Below are 20,595 nucleotides of genomic sequence, written 5' to 3'. Positions count from 1 at the left end.
CTGATAGAAGTCCTAATCCTTCCCAAAGAGGAGCAGCAATAACTTGCAATTCTCTACTTACTTGCATATTTATTATTTATATATAGGGAGGACTTCTGTATTTCCCTGAAGTTATCAGATACCTGCACTCTGTATGAAATGAAATGAAATAATAATTGATCAGATAAACTAACAAATGGAATTAATGCTACTTGGGACAGTGGCTGCTTTTAGAGAATGAACAAGCTTCAGGAGAAAATTCAGGCCAAAATTTGTATTGCTGATTTAGACATTGACCTTTGAGCAAGGGGATAAAAATGAAGCTCTAAGCTCTGTCCTCTCCACCTGTCACTTCGTCCAGCCTTCAGTCATACCTCCTATCTGGGCTAAATCATGCAGGATCTGGAAAGATGGCACAGACACATGCTCAATTCTAACTAGGACAGTCCTTTTTCACACTGCTAGGAAAAGCTCAGTGTTAGGCAAACCATCTGTGCACTGTCCTACGTAGCAAAGTGGGTGCTGACATTATAATTCTCCCGCCAATAAAATGGAAGACAGTTTGTGCCCTTATTTCTTTAAACAACAGTATATTGAGTTTCATATCGCATAAAATACTGCAATACATGTTACACTTAAAAATGACAATAATTTCTTATCATACATGATTTTCCTTGCTGCTTACCTGGTATTTCTCTTGTAAGCTTGTTTCTGCCACCTGTGCTCGGGTTATGTCCCTTTCGAATTGTTCTGCCCACACTTTTAGGTCTCTCAGCACCAGTCTGTCTTCCTTCTATGATGTAGTACAACCACATATTAAAAAAACCCATTGCAGACTATTAGTAGAAGTGTCAGATACAGTCCAGAAATTAACATCTCTATAGCCAGTCAAAGTCATTAGTTTTAGAAAAAGCCAGTGGGCCAAATTTCTTATCATTTACGTAACAGAAAATCACTTCTTGAGTATAAGAGAACTCAGCAACTAGACATGAGTCTTGCAGTGGTGAAATCATGACAAATTGAGATATTGCAGTGTCAGATATTACTTGCAGTTTTAATCTGATCTATTAACACAAAGTCCCTTAAATAAACTTTAAAAACTAATTTTAGTATTCCACAGATTTGCAAAGTCAATTTGCAGTAAAAGTTATTGAGCTGAGATAGGCGAGGATTTTTTTTTATCTTTTTCTACCATGTTATTAGCTGGTCTGTTATTGCTGAAAAAGAAGTTATTTTCTGAGCAACTTTAGGGAAATCCTTGACATCAAGCTCCCAAGTTCAGAAGCTAGTAAAACACTTTACATGGAAAATTAAAAGTAAGAAAGAAAACCCAATTATATTCAGTTTCTTTTGCTTCTATGCAATTTTATGGCTTTGAAGAAAAGTGCATTTGTTTTACAGTTTTCAGATGTGATGGTACTGCTGCTTTTTAAGGCTGCAAAGTTCTCTGCAGAATTCAGTGACCTGGCAGGCAACAGAAAAATACTAACAGGAGTCTCATGTATGTGAGCATGTTATATATGAAGGTTATTAGACAACAGAGTAGACATTTTGTGCACTGCATAAGCATCCTGATCAAGTAAAATACAAGTGTCCATCTCACATTTCCCAACAATGAACCATATGTGTTAGGTGTTAATAAGAAGCTACTTTTTGAAACCAAAGCATCCATATTACTGCAAAATTTGCCAGAAACTGATCTGTTAAAATGAAAAAATTCAATATCCCATCATATAAGCTAATCACCTAAAATGAGTGATTAAATTTCAAGCATTATATGAGACATATAAAGCCGGACCACAGGATAATAAAAGAGTAATCATTGCCTGTATTTAAGAAAAAAAAAAGTACTGTCTTTTAAGAAAAGATCCTGACCTGTGAAAGGAGGCAGTTATAATTCCTTTCTTTGAAAGCTCCCTCAAATTTGTAAAAAAAAAGCTCATGATAACGCATGCTGGCTCCTGTCTTCTGACACACAAAAGCTGATACCTAAGAAACAGTATAGGACAGATATGACACTTCCCTGCTCCAGATATTTCTAATACTGGGCTTTTCTTGAATGCACATGGTGCCTCAGGAAGCCAAAACTCCTAGTACTTCCAGCTTCTCAAATCATTTAAATATAGAGAACACTCCTACTCTGCTGGTCTGTGTGTGGGAAAATAACATCAAGATTCTTTAAGAAAAACAGCAAAGTCAGGACTACTCCCCTAGAATGAGAATCATGGAATCATTTAGTTTGGAAAAGACCTCTAAGATTGTCCAGTCCAGCCAAGAAGAATATAACAAGAGAAAATCTTAACTCATTCTGCCACCAAAAAAAGAACTTTGGTATTAAATTTGCTCTGTTCTTTAGAATCTATAACTTTAGGGAGACTATTGATATCTCTATAAGTATTTCACTGCCAGCTCCATAAAGGCAATACTAAAATACGCATCTTAATGGATTGAAAAGACTAAAACAATCCTACTTATTAAAACTTCCAGAAAGATATTCTTAACCTCAGTAAGAAAATGTGTCCCAGTGTTATGTATATTACTTTTAATTCACACTATAAATTCAGTTTTGTAAAACACTGGCTTATATTCCTTTATGGCTCACATTCATATTTCTGAGAAGCACTTCCTTAAGGTAGCTCTTTGAAAGAGCATCTGTGTGCCTGCAACTGTTCATATGAAAATCTGTGCAAAATAGGTATTTTACAAGGTTCCTGTCATCACAACTTAAAAAATCAGTAATGGCTACAACTGTCTCTAAGCAAATCTTTTTGAACTAGTGGATCACTCGGACTTAGAATACCTCTATGGGACCTGAAGATAAAGAAAACAGGAGCAGTCTTATCTCTCTTAAATCACATACTGTTTCTCTGACACTAAGTGAAAAGATGATGTTAATAGGTGGTATTGAGTCTTCTATATTTTTTAAAAACTAATTAATTAGAGAAATTCTTGTTTACTTTGTCTAATTGTAGAAGAAGCAGGTGCTTCAATAACCATCTAACTGAATACTGCTAAAGACATTGTGCAACAATGCATGATAAGCATTTTATTTATTTATTCCTTCATTTTCACAGGTTTCCAGTTCAGTGCATCACTTATCACCAGCAAATATGGTCCTTGGTTGATACTATGGCACTTTAAAGTCTCAGTCTGGGTAACTAACAGAAAAGATTCACTTTCTCAGGCGCCAAAGCACTTGTCATAAATATCCCCCAGATTTAATAAACTGTCATTCTTAAAACAAGACTTCCATTAGTGGTTCTTACTCTTAGTAAAAAATATCACAAGGATATTGTTACAGATATGTAGGCTATTTTGTAAAGTCTGCACATCTGAAGCAGCATACAGATCAGAACATAAACCATGAGACAAAAGTTATCTTGAAAAATTATAACTATTTGTGCTTTCCCCAACACAGGGATTATTGATCTCCGATAACACTTATGTGAGTTAATCTAAGATCCTGTGACTCACTTGACATGCTCTACTTCCAAGGAGTATTTTAAAGTGTTAATTTGTCCTGACAGCATCCTATGAATATTCCCTGATTTGCAGAGATGAACAGAACTGGAGCACTCAACTGACAAAAAACATCAAAGAAGGTAACTGGAGAAAAGTGTTTATAAGTTCCAAGGGGGTACAATTTAAATTTACAAAGAAAGTTTTCAGCCCAGACTCAAAGACAAAACATTATTTTATTAACCTTTATGTCACAGTTAATTTGAAAACTACATAATACACAATATTGTAGTGTTTGAAGAGCTAAAAAATATGAGAATTATGGACCAGAAAAAGAGTATTTTTTTGGTTTCTCTAATATGTAATTATAAACTAGGTGAGCTGTTCAAATTGTCAGGCACAGGCACAATGGAATTTTCAAATATTACCTTTTAAATCTAAAAAATAAGTCGTCTGTTTTTCAGAGACATTGAAATATTGTATTGAATAAGCAGTGAGAAAAATCAAGTCCCTATAAAAAGTTTATGCATAAATTCAACTAATTAAGCTATTCATTTTGAAAACTCTGGCTTATATATATGTGTTATTGGGTGCATATATGTTATTGACATTCATTCACTAACAACAGTATCACAGATGCAGCGTGACTGCTGAGCCAACTATCACCTTCAGGAATGAGCTATTAATCACTATCTGCAAAAGTAGACTAAATCACTGGAAGAGCTCAGAAAGCTATTTTTGCAGTGGCTGCTCAGGAAATTCCTCTTACATTGGGGAACTCTGCTAGCATAAAGATGTCAGAGATGACAGAATGTAATGGGTTTGATCCATGGCTTCCTCAGTAACTAGGTGTAACTAAGGAAGTGGAAATGGCATGAGTATTCCACACGTGTTTTCCACGTAAGAGTAGGATGAGGGGAGACAGGAAGGAGTTGTAGCCTTCCTTTTTCTGGGAGCTCAGGGGAGCAGGAGGAGCCTGGATGGTCTGTTCTGTTTCTGTTGGTTTTCCTAGCCTGGGACATGGTGAGATTGTACCATGCCTGTTATCCTTTCCTGAAGTCTTTAATTGTATTTGTCTGTTTCATTTGTTTTGCTTTAGTTTTGTTTCTCCCTATTTCTGGTTAACCAGTCCTTTTTTTCCCTTTTCCCTTTTCCCCTGGGGATAGGGCCCCACGTAGTGTGTACAAATTGCATATGTGGTTGCAAATGATAGAAAATATAACTTCTTTTTAATTCAGTTCAGTTTCTTTTGAGTTCTTTTCAGGTTTTTTTCCTTTGCCGGGAAGACTCTGGGGGGAGGGAGGAGGCAGTCCAGGGTTGGTGAAAAAAACAGGCCAACCTGAGACACAGGATTATCTTCTGAATTACTTGCTCAGCACAAGAGCACAAGAAGAGAAAGACTTTACATCAGAAATACTTTGACGGAGTGTGCTTTTTTTATAGTTAAATTTATACCAAAAGGGAATCGACAGAGCTTTTACCACTTCAAATCTCCTCTAGCTTAAGAAGCAATGCACTGAGCCTGTGTAATGCTAAGAATGTAAAAGGTCCCATTAAAGATGCCCAAACTTACTTGAATGAATTGAGAATGTAGGATAATTCTGCTATCAGTAATAATCTTCACTTCAAACCATCACTGATTAGATACACATAACATAAAATGAATGCTTGATCATAGTTGCTTTAAAATAATCTATTATACATATATTTAAAAAAAAATTCAACCAAAACCCCCCATGACTGTGGAACTTAGGTAATCAATTGTATCAGTTCAAACTAGAAACACTACTGACTGACTGCAGTGACACTTGTACCTTATTTCATAATATATTCCCTTCTGCAGTCTTCCACTTTCATCTCTGCATGTTCATTTCATATACTCCATGTTAGCTTTTTGAACTTCTCTCAGTTAATATCAGAAAATTTTAAGTATCTAAATGTTCAAAAATATTTAAAAAGTATATTTAAAATATATGAGTATTTATATATTCACATAATATGTGAATATATATGTGAATTAATGTGTGAATATTTATGTAATTAATATGTGAATATTTATATATTTTAATTTATGTGAAAAAAGGAACGCAGTGCATATCATGAAATTACACATGCTTATGCTCTTCTTCCAACCCACAATTCACATACATCACTCACACAATCGCACACTCTAGTATCTACTTTATAAACCTAAAGGCATACAAAAATACCCATCTAAAATGAGATTAGATGTGCAGAAACTCAAGGTATAATAATTTTTTTCATTTTTACATCTACATTGAAGACCAAAAGCATAGTCTGAGACTGATTACAGGGAAGTTGACTTGCTTTTCCACAGTATTTCTGTTAAGTCATTTGCAAAATTAAGCATTAATCTGTTAGGATCAGCTCACGTAAAAAAGCAAACTTAGATTTATCATGTTCCTCTATTTGTTTTTTGGTTTTTTTTTAAAGGATTAACTTAAGCCTAACAAACCAATGTACATAAAAAACCCCTCAAATCTAAAGTCAAATAAGTGCAGGATGAAAAAATAAAACAACCATGAGAGGTCCAATTCAAGCAATTATTCTGGAGCATATACCCTTACCTTAAATTTCATAAAAGAAATGACAAAACTTGAGATTGCTTGAAGTTCCTAGCAATGTGAAACAAATGAGAAAACGAGAGGCAGTGGGGGGGGAAACAAAAAAAGAGGCAAAATAAAATAAAGCAAAGCAGGCAGAAATCCAAAGAGAACAGTAAGAGCCACAGGAATACAAGATGTACTTCAAATTATCATCATCATCAAGCTCACATATCTGTATCATTTCCAGGTTACTAGTCACTACATGGGGTTTTTTTATTTTATCTGGAAAACTAGTTACTTACTTTAGGGTAACTGTGATTTTTTGAGATGTGTTGACTACACAAGTTCACATATGTTCATAGCTGGTCCATGTATTAGATATTAGATACCTTTTAATTCTAGAAATGCACATGCAAATAACTGTTCCCTCTGACTACAAATAAGGGATAAGCTCTGATAAATACTCCACTTCTTCCAATGCAAATTCTTTATAAACTCAGCATTGAATCAGGAGGAATGATGAACAAGAATTTGTGTGGACAACACATCTTGAGGAAACACAGTGGCAGCTGAGGGCGTTTGGCTGGAGGGTGGGAGGAGAGGGTTAGAAATCAGCTCTTGCCCTCCCCCTCCCTGCCGATAATCACCCAGACACACTCCACTCTGAAGCAGGATTCTTCTAACTACATGTAGCCATCTGCAACTGAAATAGTTCCTTTTCAGTTCTGATAGGTAAAACCAGTTGTATCTAGCATCTACTTCCCAACTCATTCTACGACAGGCACTTAGTATAGGTCATGTGGAACATATCCTAAAAGTTCTTAATTTTCAAACTCAGGGAATTAAGAGTACCCCAAGAGTTCAAAGGATGAGAGTCTTGCAAGGTTATCTCTCCCAAGTACCTGATTTTACTATTGTAGGATAAATATTTCTTTATACTCTACTTCAGGAGGAAAACAGAAAGACTAAAAGTAAGAGGATTATGCTGCTCACAAAAATAAAAAGCACATCTGGATTTCTTTTAAATCAACTGCCAACTACATTTTATTCTATCATTACCTAAGGAACAGATTAATCTGACTTGGCTTTAACTCTTGAAATGCTCTGCAACACGAGCCTCTAGAAGACTGTTTATTTAGGACATTGTCTAAAGAAAGATGTTATCTGGGAAAGGATCTCTGCCTTGCTGACTACAGGTGGAGTGTTGTAACTACCTAACTTTCAGATTTTAATGATGGATGAATGAAATGATGTAAAGATGGACATGACTACACCAGGGCAGTAAGAAGGATTATAGTGCTTCCTCTCTGAAACAAAGAATGATGACATTAGAAATTTGGTGCAACTCCAATGTTTTTCTCAGAGTCTGGGAGTTACTGGTTATTGCAGTGTGACATGCAAAGGAGCAGCAGTTTCACCAACATTTACCAGAATAGCTGGTGGAAAATCTTACTAATACCTAAGAAGAAGAAATGGTCATGAGATCAGCATGTCTGTCAAATTGATTTGTATTGTTTTGCTTCCTACTAAATTCCTTTGGAATCGTGGATGAAATTCATTAATTTTTCTTTTATAATTTGTGCTATCATCACTGTGGGTATAGCCAAAGGCAGGCAGAGCATGGAGCAGCTAAGCCCTGCATTCTCCTGCATTGTCTCAGCATAAAGCTCAGGAGAAGGTGATGACATTGTTACTCAAAACCAAACCCCAGACCTAGCCAAAAACTGAAACAGAAACCGGGCTGTGTGCCATGGTATGGAGATGACAGGACTGCCTCAGCCTGCCAGGCCATAGCATGAGGCTTCGGGGCTCATTTTGTTTGCTTCAGCAGCCCCATTGCTCAGTGGGATGCTGTAACACTGGCACAACATATATCCTCAGACCAACACTGCAGATAGCAAAATGAAAATTTCCAGTGCTCAGGTACTAGAATCAAACAGCAAAGCTATAGCTATCCTAGCCACACATAGCCTTAAGGAAGGAAACTCACTTCTCTCAAAACTCTTTATCTCCATAGCGAATGCAAAGAAACACAGATAAAATTGCATCTTCTTTCTCTCTTGCTGGGGCTGAGCAGATTGTCTCAGCAGTGTTTCCCGTGTTTGTCATGAAGAAAGCAAATGATCAGGACTAGGAAGTGAGTCATGATAACTTGGCATCACTGAGTATAGTCTTTCCAGTGCAAAGCCAGTGCACTAGAGCATACACAAATCAAACCCCAAGAAATAACATGATTATGAACAATTTCTTAAAGCAAATAGTCAAATATCAGTGTGAAATAGAAAGGAACCTATGTCAAAATTGTAAATGACTCTCAAGCCTGAAAGCCCAAAGACTACCTAAGCAATTTCTTGAACTATTTTTGTTCTTATCCAGAAACACAGTGTGATAGAAACATAAGTGGCACATTGCTTCAGGTACCAAATTATTGCAATCTCATTGATGTTATGCTTGAAAACCTTTTAAGGAACTTTAGGATACATTGGTTTGCTACTATATGCAATAAATGCTTGTGGTTTTTTGGCTCTACTACTCCTGAAAATAGAAAAAAATATCTGTGTGACCACCATTTTATTTTCTCCATCTACTAGTAAAAATCTCCAGCACTAGTTCCTTTATTCTCAGCTAATCTTTCCCAGTTTTCTCATTGTGCTTGCTTGTCACTTGAATTGCTCATCAAAAGAAAACATAATAAATTATAAGTTATTGAATCCATTTATAAAGTCTCCCTCCCCTCCCCTCCTCCCCCCCTCCCCCTGCCCATGATAAAGAAAAACGTACGTCATTCTCCTGCACATCAGTCACTGTATGATGAGGATCAGGATAGTACTTCAAAAACTGCGCTACATAGGTCATGACAGACTTTTCATCTGGCTTTTCAACATCCACATCTAGATAAGGATAGAAATTGGAAATTTAAATTTTTAGTTGAATGGCAAAAAATGCTGCTTAAATATTTAAACACTGTGAATTTGCATGTCTGATTTAACCCACGTAAGTAGTTTAAAATTCTTTCAACCAATGATTAGGTACCTTCTGGATCAAGGAGCCTTGGAATTCCTAGTTCTGCTTCTGCAAGTGTGAAGGCTTCTTCCAGGTTTTCTCTATTTGACTGTCCCCTAACTTTCTCCATGTCCACTAAATCTGGGCGGATAGCATGAATAACAGAATGAAATGCAACACCGCTCCTCCAACTTTGTCCAAAATCTTTGATTTCAATTCCAGCTTGCCTAAAGAATATGAAAGAAAAAAGAAGATACTGAAAACATCAGGACTAGATGAAACAGAGGAGCAAACAGGATGCTCTACCCAGTGGTTACCATCATTAAACCTAAACCATTTGTCATTCCTGTAATTTTAATCAGGTTAACTACTGCTTCATCCATCCACTGCATAAATTCAGTTCTGTTCTAGGAAGATCCAAGTGATTGTTGTCACATACATGCTGTCTTTTTCTCCAGTGGGCTTGGCAGTGGCAATAAGCCCATGGTATTTTGAAAAAATGAAGTGCACCAAGGTTCTCACTGTTCTTGTATGACACACACAGAGTCTTTGGATGTACAGAGTTTCATTCACTATTCTCTCAATCAATTAAAACTACTGCAGTTCAGCTAGATACATTAGTACCATAAAAAAAGAAACTAAAACCAAACCCAAACCAAACAAAAAAACCCCACTCCATAACCAAACCTGCGTTAACCTGTTATTTTATAAAATGAAAGCATGAATAGTGACATCATTGCTGTTAAGGGGAAATGTAACACACAGATTTCTTTATGTTCTTACCAAAAGCATGAATGACACTATAGTTCCATACACACACACTTGGGTGCTAAGGCAGTCTCGCCATTGGGAGCCACAGTAACTGAGTGAAGGCTTCATTCAAAGCTCACTGTGACCAGTGAGACACTTTCACTGACTTTAAAAAGCTAGTCCTTGAAGATTAAAATGTGAAGCAGGGCTTCCAGTAGGCTTCTTTTAACATATTTATCTACTCTTCGCAATGAAGTTGACAGTTTCATTTATGAATCTATTTGAGTTTTGTTTCTTTGCATGCCTGTTTAAATTGCAGCTGACCACTTTCAGTTGCCTGTATTTTACCATCAACAGTGCAAAGGAAGAAAGACAAATTAGTTGTATTGCACTATAATTTACTGTATTCTATCTATGGATAAAGACTGAATCCTTGTAATTATATTTCTTTTCTTGGAGGCACCATTCCTAATTGGCCATTTCCCCTCTATATTTGGCACAACTGAAGTCTTCAAATAGCAGTGATTCTTTAATTTCAGCAAATAAATCCATTTTATTATTTTACATCTTTGATTTGTATTTTCTTATTGTGGAAGATATCAAATTACTACAGCATCTTTGATCTAACTTATGGGGGTCGATTAATGCCTTTTTGAAAGCAGAAAAAAACATGGGATAATCTTGCCAAATAAGGTGGGAGATTCTTAAATTAACAAGACATAGTAAGAAGTAACTCCAAAATAACTTGGATTAAAATGGATGACAGTTCAGGGCAGCTTTTGTAATAGTATATCCCCAATAACAAAAAACTGCAGATATATATTTTTTCATCATCTGCCTTTCAACGTCAAGCACCAGAATTTAGTGTTCCACAAGCTCTCACTGAGGAATGCTAAGTCACATTGAGTGTTTAGGCAGCAGGACTAATACACTGTTGCTCAGGCATCTAATTTCCCTTTCAGTTTCTCATTCTGTCAGAGATAATCCTGTTCTTTAGTCAGAAACTATAATATATGATTGATAGGAAGGTACTATTTAACTACAGAGCAAAAAGAGGATCCCTGACAGAGAGCTTAGAATCTGAGCAAAGTTTATACTTAAGATATAAAATCAGTTCATTTGTAAGTTGCTTACTTTGCTGCTGTGTACTGTAACCATTTTAACAAAGCCTTCCTGGCACTTCCTTGGACCTTGGTTATCACCTTCCGTTTGCTTGGGGGACTTGCAGTTTCTGAACTGACAACACTTTCCACAGAAGAAGCGCTGCTAGACAATGACTGCAGCTGTGGGAGGTTGCTGGTAAGCTCTTCTATCTGTAGGGGAAAAAGTGTTAATGGAGTCTTTGTAGATAGTCTTCTTAATTCACACCAGTTTCTTTAATAATTTCATAATACAGCTATCAAAATAAAGCTGGGCAGAAGATATGATTAACAAGCTGCACATTAAAGGAGCTTCAAAACTGCTAATGTATGTGTCTAGGTGATGGCCTTAAATTCAGAAGTACAGGGCACCAAGAAAACATAGACTTGACACCCTATAGCTAGAACAATGTGTAAATGCATCATGTTATCATTACAACAAAAATTACCATCAAAATAGGCAACAATGATTTACATTTAGCTTGAATTCAAATTATAAAACAATCCATTCATTTCAGAGGAAGCTCCTTCAATTAAAGAATGGCAATGACCTCAATGATCTCATCTGGACAGTTCTTTACTTACTATTGTACTGTTTTAGCATAAATTCAGTTGCAGCTTTTCTTCGAGGTACCTTCTGAAGAAATAGTAAATGCACTGCAGGCAAGTGCATTCACAGTGCTTGTTAATGGTGTAGGACAGTTACATGCATTATGCCTTTCATCAAATGAAAATCAATAAATTGACTCTTTTTAAGAACACTAACTTAAATAAAAAATCAGTTCTTTAAAATGACAGTTATATCCAAAGGATGTTGCAAGATTTTCTACATTGTCTGTATGTAAAGTCGCATCACAGAATGAGTCTGCCACAATGAGAACCACAGCTCTCATGCAATTCTGTTTTCATTCATATGAAAATGATATATCTGCCTATGACAATTAAAGAAAAGTTCAAAAAATGACTCAAATTGATGCAGAGAACTAGAGTTTCAGTAAGGCTGAGAAGCATTATTTTCTCTGTTCACCTCACTGGGTTACAAATTAAAATATTAATATCACTCTGACTAACTTTTATTCTGAGAAGATCTAAGCTATTGAGCCATCATAGTGGTTAGTGCTAAGGAGAACAGCAACCATGAAACATGGAAGTTACATCACAGGGAGCTGAAGCACTCCATAAAGAAGAGAACAAAATTAGTTGTTTTTTTAAGTGTTGAGCAGTGACTCACTGTGTTAACTCATACGGACAGGATTTAGGGAGCCAGTTTTCCCTCCCACCTAACTTCAACAGAATGCAAATTATTTCTGCTCTACAAATGCAACCCTCTCACAATTTACATCATCTGCAGATAAATTTTGTCCTTGCAAATATCTGCATCTCACAGTAAAATCACCATGTTTACGTGTATGGGTTGAGAATAATTACTGTCTGGCACCGAGTGCACTGGAATTAGATGTACAGCAAGGGTTGCTAAAGAGACTTGTAACAGGAATCCACAGTTCTGTTCTTTTCCTCTTTTGCTCTATTGTATTCTTTGGAGAAAGCAGATGAGTGTGTTTCACTGATGAAGGAACTCCATTCTAGGCAAAGACCAATCTACTCTAAAGACGAGTATCTAATTTTACTCAATCTGAAACACCCTGACCATCAACTGTTGCTTATTTCAGAAGCAGATCCTCAGCTAATTACAAAATGACTCAGCTAGGGTGAAACACTGGGAACTACATCAGTTCCTATGAAGTGACGATCTGAATCATTATTTGAGCAAGTTACACTGAAGATAAAACACATAGTACCTGAAAATATAAAATTATGGTCCACACCAAGCCAAGCACAATAGAAGGCCTCCCATCAGCAATATCAGTTGAGTTGATGTTGACAAGCTTAATCTATATAGGAAAGAAAAACATGTTATTACCACACACAAAGAATAACAATTATGAAATGCCTTCCAAACAGGTTTTATATTTTAAATGCATTTCTGCAATAAAAAACTTTCTCAATTAAAAAAGCCCAAACATTGAATGGTACAGTTTCAGTTTTTAGACAAGCATAGCCATAGGTAATGAAAGATTTTTAAGACCATTGTATGCTATTGCTTGTATAAAAAAGTATTTGATTTCAAGTAGAAATAACAATAAACGTTAGATAGAAGCATTGTACAAACCGGAGATCCTCTGTATATGGACTAGCATGAAAAGCAAAGGGAAAAATATGACAGAGAAATAAATTTTAAATTATTAATTATTATGTAAATGCATTAATCTAATTTTACAATGCAAAGAACACATTTTTGGCACATCTTACACTTAATTGGGAGAGTAAAATAAATACTCTGTAACAGATTTTAAATTATGTAGGGGCTTCTTGATATAGTTCTAAATGCACTTCGAATGAAAAAAGAAGAATGAGTCTACGATTAAAAAATATGAAAGCATAAAATTAAGAAAATGGAAAAACAATGCCACAGTTCTCCAGCAGAGAGCCTATTATTGTAAAGGACTTCTCAGCCATTGATTAGGGCTCCCTTGCAAGACAAACCTAACTATGGCTCTTCTAAAAATAAAGTGGGGAAAAAAATTAGTTGTCCAAGGTCACATTAAGTTTTTCAACAGAAATGGGGACAGATTCCACGACTCTTAACTCTCAAGTGCTAGTCTTTAATGTGAATAAAATATCACCCTAAAATAAGCTCATAAGATAAAAGGCAGGAAAGGAGGGAATAAAGAATATATGACAGAGAAATTAATAGGTAGATACTGTTCAAGGAAATAGAATAAAACAGGTAGTATTGCAAAATCAGCTAATATGCTAGTTCTTATTTCTTCAGCAAAACTAAGAGTCAGCCATCAACCATGATAAAAACACGAATGACTGCTAAACTTTGCATGCACTGCAAGCTTATTCATGGACAAAGGTTATGGAAAAAACTTGGAGAACAGTCTAAGGAACAGCCAGAGAACGGCTTTAGGTGATCTAATTTGTCTCTCCAAAACAGAGAAAAGACTGCAGTTCTCTAAATCAGCAACTGGAAATGCACTAGATAATGTCAAGAGCAAACAAAAAAAAAGATGTTGTCTAGCTGTAAAGTTTTTTTCAGAGTTAACTATCCTCGGCTTGCTTAGGAAGAAGCAGAGGGGAAATCCCCACCAGTCTCCAATTCTCTCCACCAAGAAATTAAAAAACTCTAGGAAAATTGGCATTACTTATTTCTCTACCAATCAGTAAGAAAAATTTTCTATTACCTAGCAGAAAAAACAAACAAACCCCATTCTCTCAGCTGCACCAATTCCAACAAAAGCTTTTAGTTTTCTAGACGAAGAGTTATTAATATGTATTATAGTTCAAAACATTTACAGGAACTCAGCTAAAGCTTCTGGTTAGGCCACTGTTCACAGAAGCCTCACCTATCTACTCCAGCTGTTATGTTACCTTATGCCGTTAAAATGCATCTAAAACTAAAAATGAACTTTTTAGATCAACAAAACCTCGAATTTGGTCCAGAATAATATCTTGTAATTGCAAGCTGCAGTTTGTAGTATAACAGGAGTTTTTGTAGAACTCTATTTGGACAGTGAAAATAGGAAGTTGATTAAATGTGTAATATTCTTTCTATGGGCATCTGCCAAATTTTTTTTCAATGTAATATAAATGTAATTAGGTCAAGATGTCAGGGAGTTAAAGAGAGGGAAAGAAAGCCAAAACCCAGCAACTCCCAGTGTACAGTGTTGTGGAGATGTAAAATTCATCAGGTGTGACATCCACATTGAGAAAAATTGAACTCAAATGCAGAAATTAGAGGAGCAAAATACCTGTAATCCAATTAAAAACTCCAGATTCGAGTCATTACAATACAGAGAGAAAGTCAGGAAAAAGTAGAAGTAGATTGCTTTTATTTGATATTCATATCCAGATCACATTGAGTTTTTAGGTTTTCTACTTTTGTTAAGTTTATAAAATATTTTGCTTCTTTTCCACATCCGCAGCACTGAATGTCCCAAAATAAATCCAGAAATTAGTTTGATATTCTGTCAAGCTAACAGGGGGTTCACAATGCCCTAAATTTTCATATCTCTAATTTCAGGGAGTAGATTTTTGCATGCAAAACCTAGAGAGGTCTAGAAATCCACTTTTTTAATTATAAATGAATGCCTCTCCTGAACTAAAGTTCATTCTTTGCTGAGAACAGCAAGAGGGAAGCAGAGAACAAGGGGAGCAGAGGAGCATGTCAGGGAAAAAAAAAAAAAAAAAAAGGAGGTCATTCAAGATGATTCATTATTAATTATTAAAAAAAAGACAAGTTTAACCCTTTACCTTAGTGTTGGATCTTATATTTTTTACTTTACAGCAGCTTTTAGGTACTGTGTAGAAACTGAAGACATATTTCAAATTTTGGAGAATAAAAACAGATGGGTGGATACAAATCACACCTTTAAAGAAACAAAGGGAAAAAAAAAAGCAGGACTAAGTGCTACCATACCTACCCGTCTTCCTTCTAGAAACTTAAGAGCTGTGCCAATGTTGGCAACCCAGTGAATTCTCTTCAGCTGACGCCCCTGCTCACAAGGCTTAAAGAGAATGAACAGATTAAACTCCAATTAGTTTTATGCCAATTTGTTGCAGAAAATGAAGCTCCAGATTATTATCGATGCCTATGTACCCACCACAGTCTGATTTACAAGTTAAAATGCTTCTTGGAACAGTCAACTTGTTGAATTGTATCTTTGCATATATGAACTTGGAGGACTGACAGATACAGGGGACATAAGTGTGATACTTCCATTATAAAAAATGTTACATATGTCTTAATAACCTCAGGATGCAAACTGTTGGCTTCAGTCCATGAACAACATCAAATCCAAGAACTGAGTTTCTTATGTAAAAGGAATTACTACTACTTTTATATGCATGTACACATCTATACACACATTTGAGAGAAGGCAACATTCTCTCTGTGAAATATTTTTGCCTGTAAAGTATAAGTCAAAGTGATTGTTATTTTAAAAAATCAGTCTGCAATGAAGACATTTTACCTAAGAATTTTCATCCTATCTCTCTAATACCTTACTGGCAATTAAAAAACCAGCTATCACAAATTCCCACTGAACAATGAATTTTGCTGAACTTCAGACATGTAGGCTAAAAAAAGACCAAACATATCCTAGACTTCTGATACTCTACAGTGGAATTAAATTCCTCACTGAATCTTACATTGTCATGCAAATATACAACTATTATAATTTAAATTCCTGTTCATGTTAGAAAGAGTTTAACAAGGGCCTGAAATTCGTCTTGCAGTTACTACAGGATATCGTATGCTGGTATATATAACCTTTAAATTCACCAGACACTTTTCTATCTCTGGATTCTCTCTCTTGTCTTTTCCTAATTAGGTAGGATACAAGTAAGTGAATTTCATTTTAACAGATGTGGTCATTAAAATTTTCTTCCTACTTTACTGTTTCTTGTTTGCCACAAGAGGGAGACCTTCTGTCTTAGACTAAGAGAAACAGAAATGAGTATATTTCAACGGAACAAAAATACTTGAAAGTACAGCTTTTTCCTGTCTTACAGTAAAATGGCTTTTGTACACTGATTAACTACCTAATTTGGGGTTTCACATGCAATCAAAACAGAGGTGAGATATGAAAAAGAGGGCACTTGCAAATTGCCTGCATGTGAGGGAACTGGTAGCACCTGAGTCCCAGAGCAAGCTGGAGGACAGACTGTTGCACTACTACTTCAGATGCTGCCACCTGATCCGCAAGCTGGTTTGGGAAAAGTCAGCATCTTTTGCCTAAAATCCTTTCATTTTTCTCCTATATCACATGCACAGAACAATCCTGGCTCCCATGAGATAGCATATTTGCCACATATACACTGTCCCTTCTGTATAAAACTTGGCTGTGAAAAAGCCATTTGGCACCATTTAAGGTTCTTTACATTAGCAAAGCAGCTGTCAAGGCAAATGGATACAAGCCTCCATGCAACGTGAGGGGGTTGTATTATTTTTTTTTTCTGAGAGAAAGCTATAAATTTAACAAGAAAAGACTATTTTTTTCAAGATGTATAAAAACAGCTTGCAGTTTAGACGATTATAGCAACACACAGATTAACTGTGAACACTAATATAAATAAGCAATTTTTATGAACTATTATGGCAAAATTAATGAAAAATACCTGTAATAATGTTTAATAATATTTTTATGCCTATACAGCCCACTCTGTGAAAAGCTTGTTTTCCTATGTAGCAGTAAGGTTTTTTACACTATTCAAATACAGAAACTTATTAGAAAATTATGTTCTAGAGAAGTTATGCAACTATCTTGTATATTTAGAAGGAAGGGAATTCTTACCAGCTTCTGCCCTGAAAGAACCTCCAAAAGGGCAATTAGCATTACCCCATCTTTGATGTCTTCAAAAAGATCATTCACCAGCATGGGAGGATTGCGCTGAAAAAGGAAAAGACTTCAGATATTATAAAGGCTCACCAGTATAACATTCTAACACTCTTCCTTTTCAAACAGGACCACAAAGAGAGTGGCTGGTCTCCTTCTGTGTGTTTTATAAAGTTCAATATCATTGTATCTGTTAACCATTGCTTTGCCACCACATTGTTTAACCACTTTATGTTTCTGGCACAGGACTGTAACACTAGATGATTTCTGTCACTGATGATACGATTTAAAAAAAAACTCCTGCTCCCTCAAACAAGCAAAGAAACACACCAACTGCCTCTGAGTCTATAAAATAACGCAACACTCACAGATGTACTATTACTATCACATTTCAATTTATCAGCATATTTCCCTAGTGTTAAGTATGTCACAGAAATTTCACTCTCTCAGTCCAAGGAATACAAGGAGCTATATGGAGGAAAGATCCTCAGAGCAGTGTAGCTGGTTGGGCCACGCTGCTACTTTCTCATGGCTGACAGTTGTTACACTGAGTTGCTGTATTTTCTCTCCTCTCCTCCAGGCCTTGCAGGCTTCTGGTGCTGTTAGCACTGTGTCAGCTCCTACTTAACACAAATTGCTGAGCATATGTCTTTGCATTCATGAGCACAACAATGATAATACTGGAAAATATGTAAATGGATGATTTAGAAAGTTTAAATAACAAGGTCACATACTAAACCACTGTATTTTTAAATGCCTCTCAGTATGTGGAACTACCCCTCTCAGCTGGTCAGTACTTTAATCATCACAAAATGTCTCTCAGAAACATAAGATTTAAACTCCGTCCAGCTGACAAAAATAAAATAAGCACCCTCTATCTTCCATGAGCTTGTGAGCATGATAATAATGATGACAATAATAATAATACCTGCTAATTCACTAAAATGACAAAGAGACAAAAAAAAATCTTAAAACTACTCTAGGTTTAATAACCTGGTTTTGGAGTACCTGTTAAAAAAGATTTACGACAACTTAACTATGATTTTTCTCGTGTAGAAACAGAGAATTGAAAAGATGATCCTAACAAATGAAACATTGCTTTTTAAAAGCTATAACAAATAAGGAGAAAGCAAAGGTTTCTAGATCCTAAAATCAAAACATTCTGTCTTAATCATTCAGCTTGGATAAAAGAGTATTTCAAGGAAAAATAATTTTGGCATAAAGTAAAAAAAGAACTCCTCTGCTGAAAGAGGACTTCAACTGAGATTTGACATGCTCTAATAGTCACACTAACAGAAGAGCCTATTTTCTTGTGTATATAAAATAAAGCAGCTCTACAACTCCTTACAAGGGTATATTTAATCATAGTTCTTTTTTATTTCCTAGCAATGCAATAGTTAGGGGATCATGGTCTTTCTTAATACAACGCCAAAGAAATCAATGGAGCAAAGAGGTCACTGGAGATTAATTTCTACCAGTCTTGCATCACAGGCAGTTGACAGAAATGCAATTAATTTTCTTCACCTTCTATGTTATCTTTTTCTGTTCGAAGTTTGAAGCAGCTTTAGTTTTATCAGTATTACCACATGACAAAACACTGAAGAAGTTTGTGCTAAAATAATTCAGCCATAAAGACAAGAGGATTATACCAGCTGCCACCTTAATTCAACAGGACAAAAAGGCCTAAAAAAACCCTCACCACCTATCTAAATGCCTCAGTAATGGGGAGTCCACTCTTGCTGCTGGAAGGTTGCATAATTACAAGCACTGTCACTGTTTAGCAGCACACACTGTGTACCTTACAACCAATAAAACAGGAACAGAAGTTAGATAAAACACCTATGTCACAAGATCTCTAGTATGAAACCCCCTCTAAGACATAAAATTAGTTATACAGACTGCCAAAAAAATTCTCTGTAATACACTTTATAAATAATGTTTTTCACTACCCTGAATATGTTAACACTTAATTACAAGGAGGTAAGGCACTCACTGTGTTTCACAAATCACTTTTTTTCCCCTTTTTTAATACTCTGGGCACATAGGATAAAATTTATCATTATTATGATTCCAGTCACAGAAGTATGGAGTGAGTTACATTTTCAGTGGCATATATAGAAGAATAGATTTCTCTTTTACATAAGAATAGATACCAATCTTATTTCCCACGCTGATACAATTCAGAAAGATATACATACACTAGCTGATACTGAGAAGGTCATACACACTTATGTATTGTATATGTACTATTGCACAGGCTTAAGGTACTTAACTCTTTTTCTATCAGATGCTCCACTGAGATTAATACAATATCTTCTATTGGAATGGGTAAATACCTACTCCTTGAATCCATATATGTCAAATGAATTGAAAGGAGGAAGTGAAGCTATATGTTGATTATTTATTAGCCTCCAGAGAAGAAAGGTTTTGAATTTTATTTTTAAACTGAATGCAGTCAGAATTTATTGAATACTTTTTTTCACATAGACTTAATAGAAATGAACTACTCACTTAGGTGTCTTAATGCACTGCCAAAATACTAACTGCAAATATGTAAAAGCAAAGAAAGAAAATTATCTTAAAATTTTGTAATTTTATTTTTATTTTTTTATTAAAAACTACAAAAAAATTTGTGATTTTAAAATGTACTCCAGATTTTAGCTTTTTGTGTGTAAACATATAGCCCTGGAAATGCAATCAACTGCAATGTTTCTAATACACTGAATTTAAAATGTTGGAAAGCCTGCACAAAGAATTTAGTGAAGTCATTTTTCAACCAGGAAAGAAGAACATTTTAAAACTGTATGAAGTAACCTCTCAAAATCCTGTAATACTAAAGAAAAGTTGTCAGTTATAAACTTCAACAAAATTCTTCAGTAGCAGTCAGAATATACTTCAGTGAACAATCAGACATTAAATCTACAACTTGTCAGGTCCACACCATGATTTCAGATGCCTTAGTCTTGGATTTGGTTTTTTTGCAAGTTTCTTCAAGAAAGCAAAATAGCAAAATAAAAGTAAAGATCTGCTACAAAACAAATTCTATCAAGCATTCATTTATTTTGGCATATGCAATCCCAATAGTGTATAACATTACTTAGGAACAGGTATCTCACAAAGAGGGAGGCATACTAAGTACAACTATATTCATGTGATCTGTAGGAGGACCATGAATTAATTGGGAATGAATCTTAAAGGTTAACAAGCCAGGTTTTCATCATAATAAATACTATTTAAATAACTATATTTAGAACTTATCATACATGGGAACTGAGGAAGAAATGCTTTGCTTAAATT

General features: G+C 35.4%; 1 protein-coding gene across 2 annotated transcripts in view; it reads right to left on the bottom strand.

Moving 5' to 3' along the window:
• SYNE1 (spectrin repeat containing nuclear envelope protein 1) overlaps positions 1-20,595 on the bottom strand; it is a 255,666-nt gene that overhangs the window by 224,134 nt on the left and 10,937 nt on the right. For both annotated transcript variants that reach the window (XM_071549312.1, XM_071549313.1), the window contains exons 3-10: positions 17,257-17,352; positions 15,385-15,468; positions 13,068-13,088; positions 12,697-12,789; positions 10,893-11,071; positions 9,039-9,235; positions 8,787-8,896; positions 665-772 (exon numbers count right to left, since the gene is read on the bottom strand). In XM_071549312.1, coding sequence (XP_071405413.1) covers positions 665-772; positions 8,787-8,896; positions 9,039-9,235; positions 10,893-11,071; positions 12,697-12,789; positions 13,068-13,088; positions 15,385-15,468; positions 17,257-17,352 — 888 coding nt within the window. The remainder of the gene's footprint in view (positions 1-664; positions 773-8,786; positions 8,897-9,038; positions 9,236-10,892; positions 11,072-12,696; positions 12,790-13,067; positions 13,089-15,384; positions 15,469-17,256; positions 17,353-20,595) is intronic.

This window comes from Pithys albifrons, chromosome 2 (genome assembly GCF_047495875.1).
Source record: "Pithys albifrons albifrons isolate INPA30051 chromosome 2, PitAlb_v1, whole genome shotgun sequence".
NCBI classification, from domain to species: Eukaryota; Metazoa; Chordata; class Aves; order Passeriformes; family Thamnophilidae; genus Pithys; species Pithys albifrons.
This window is presented reverse-complemented; position numbering and strand designations above follow the sequence as displayed.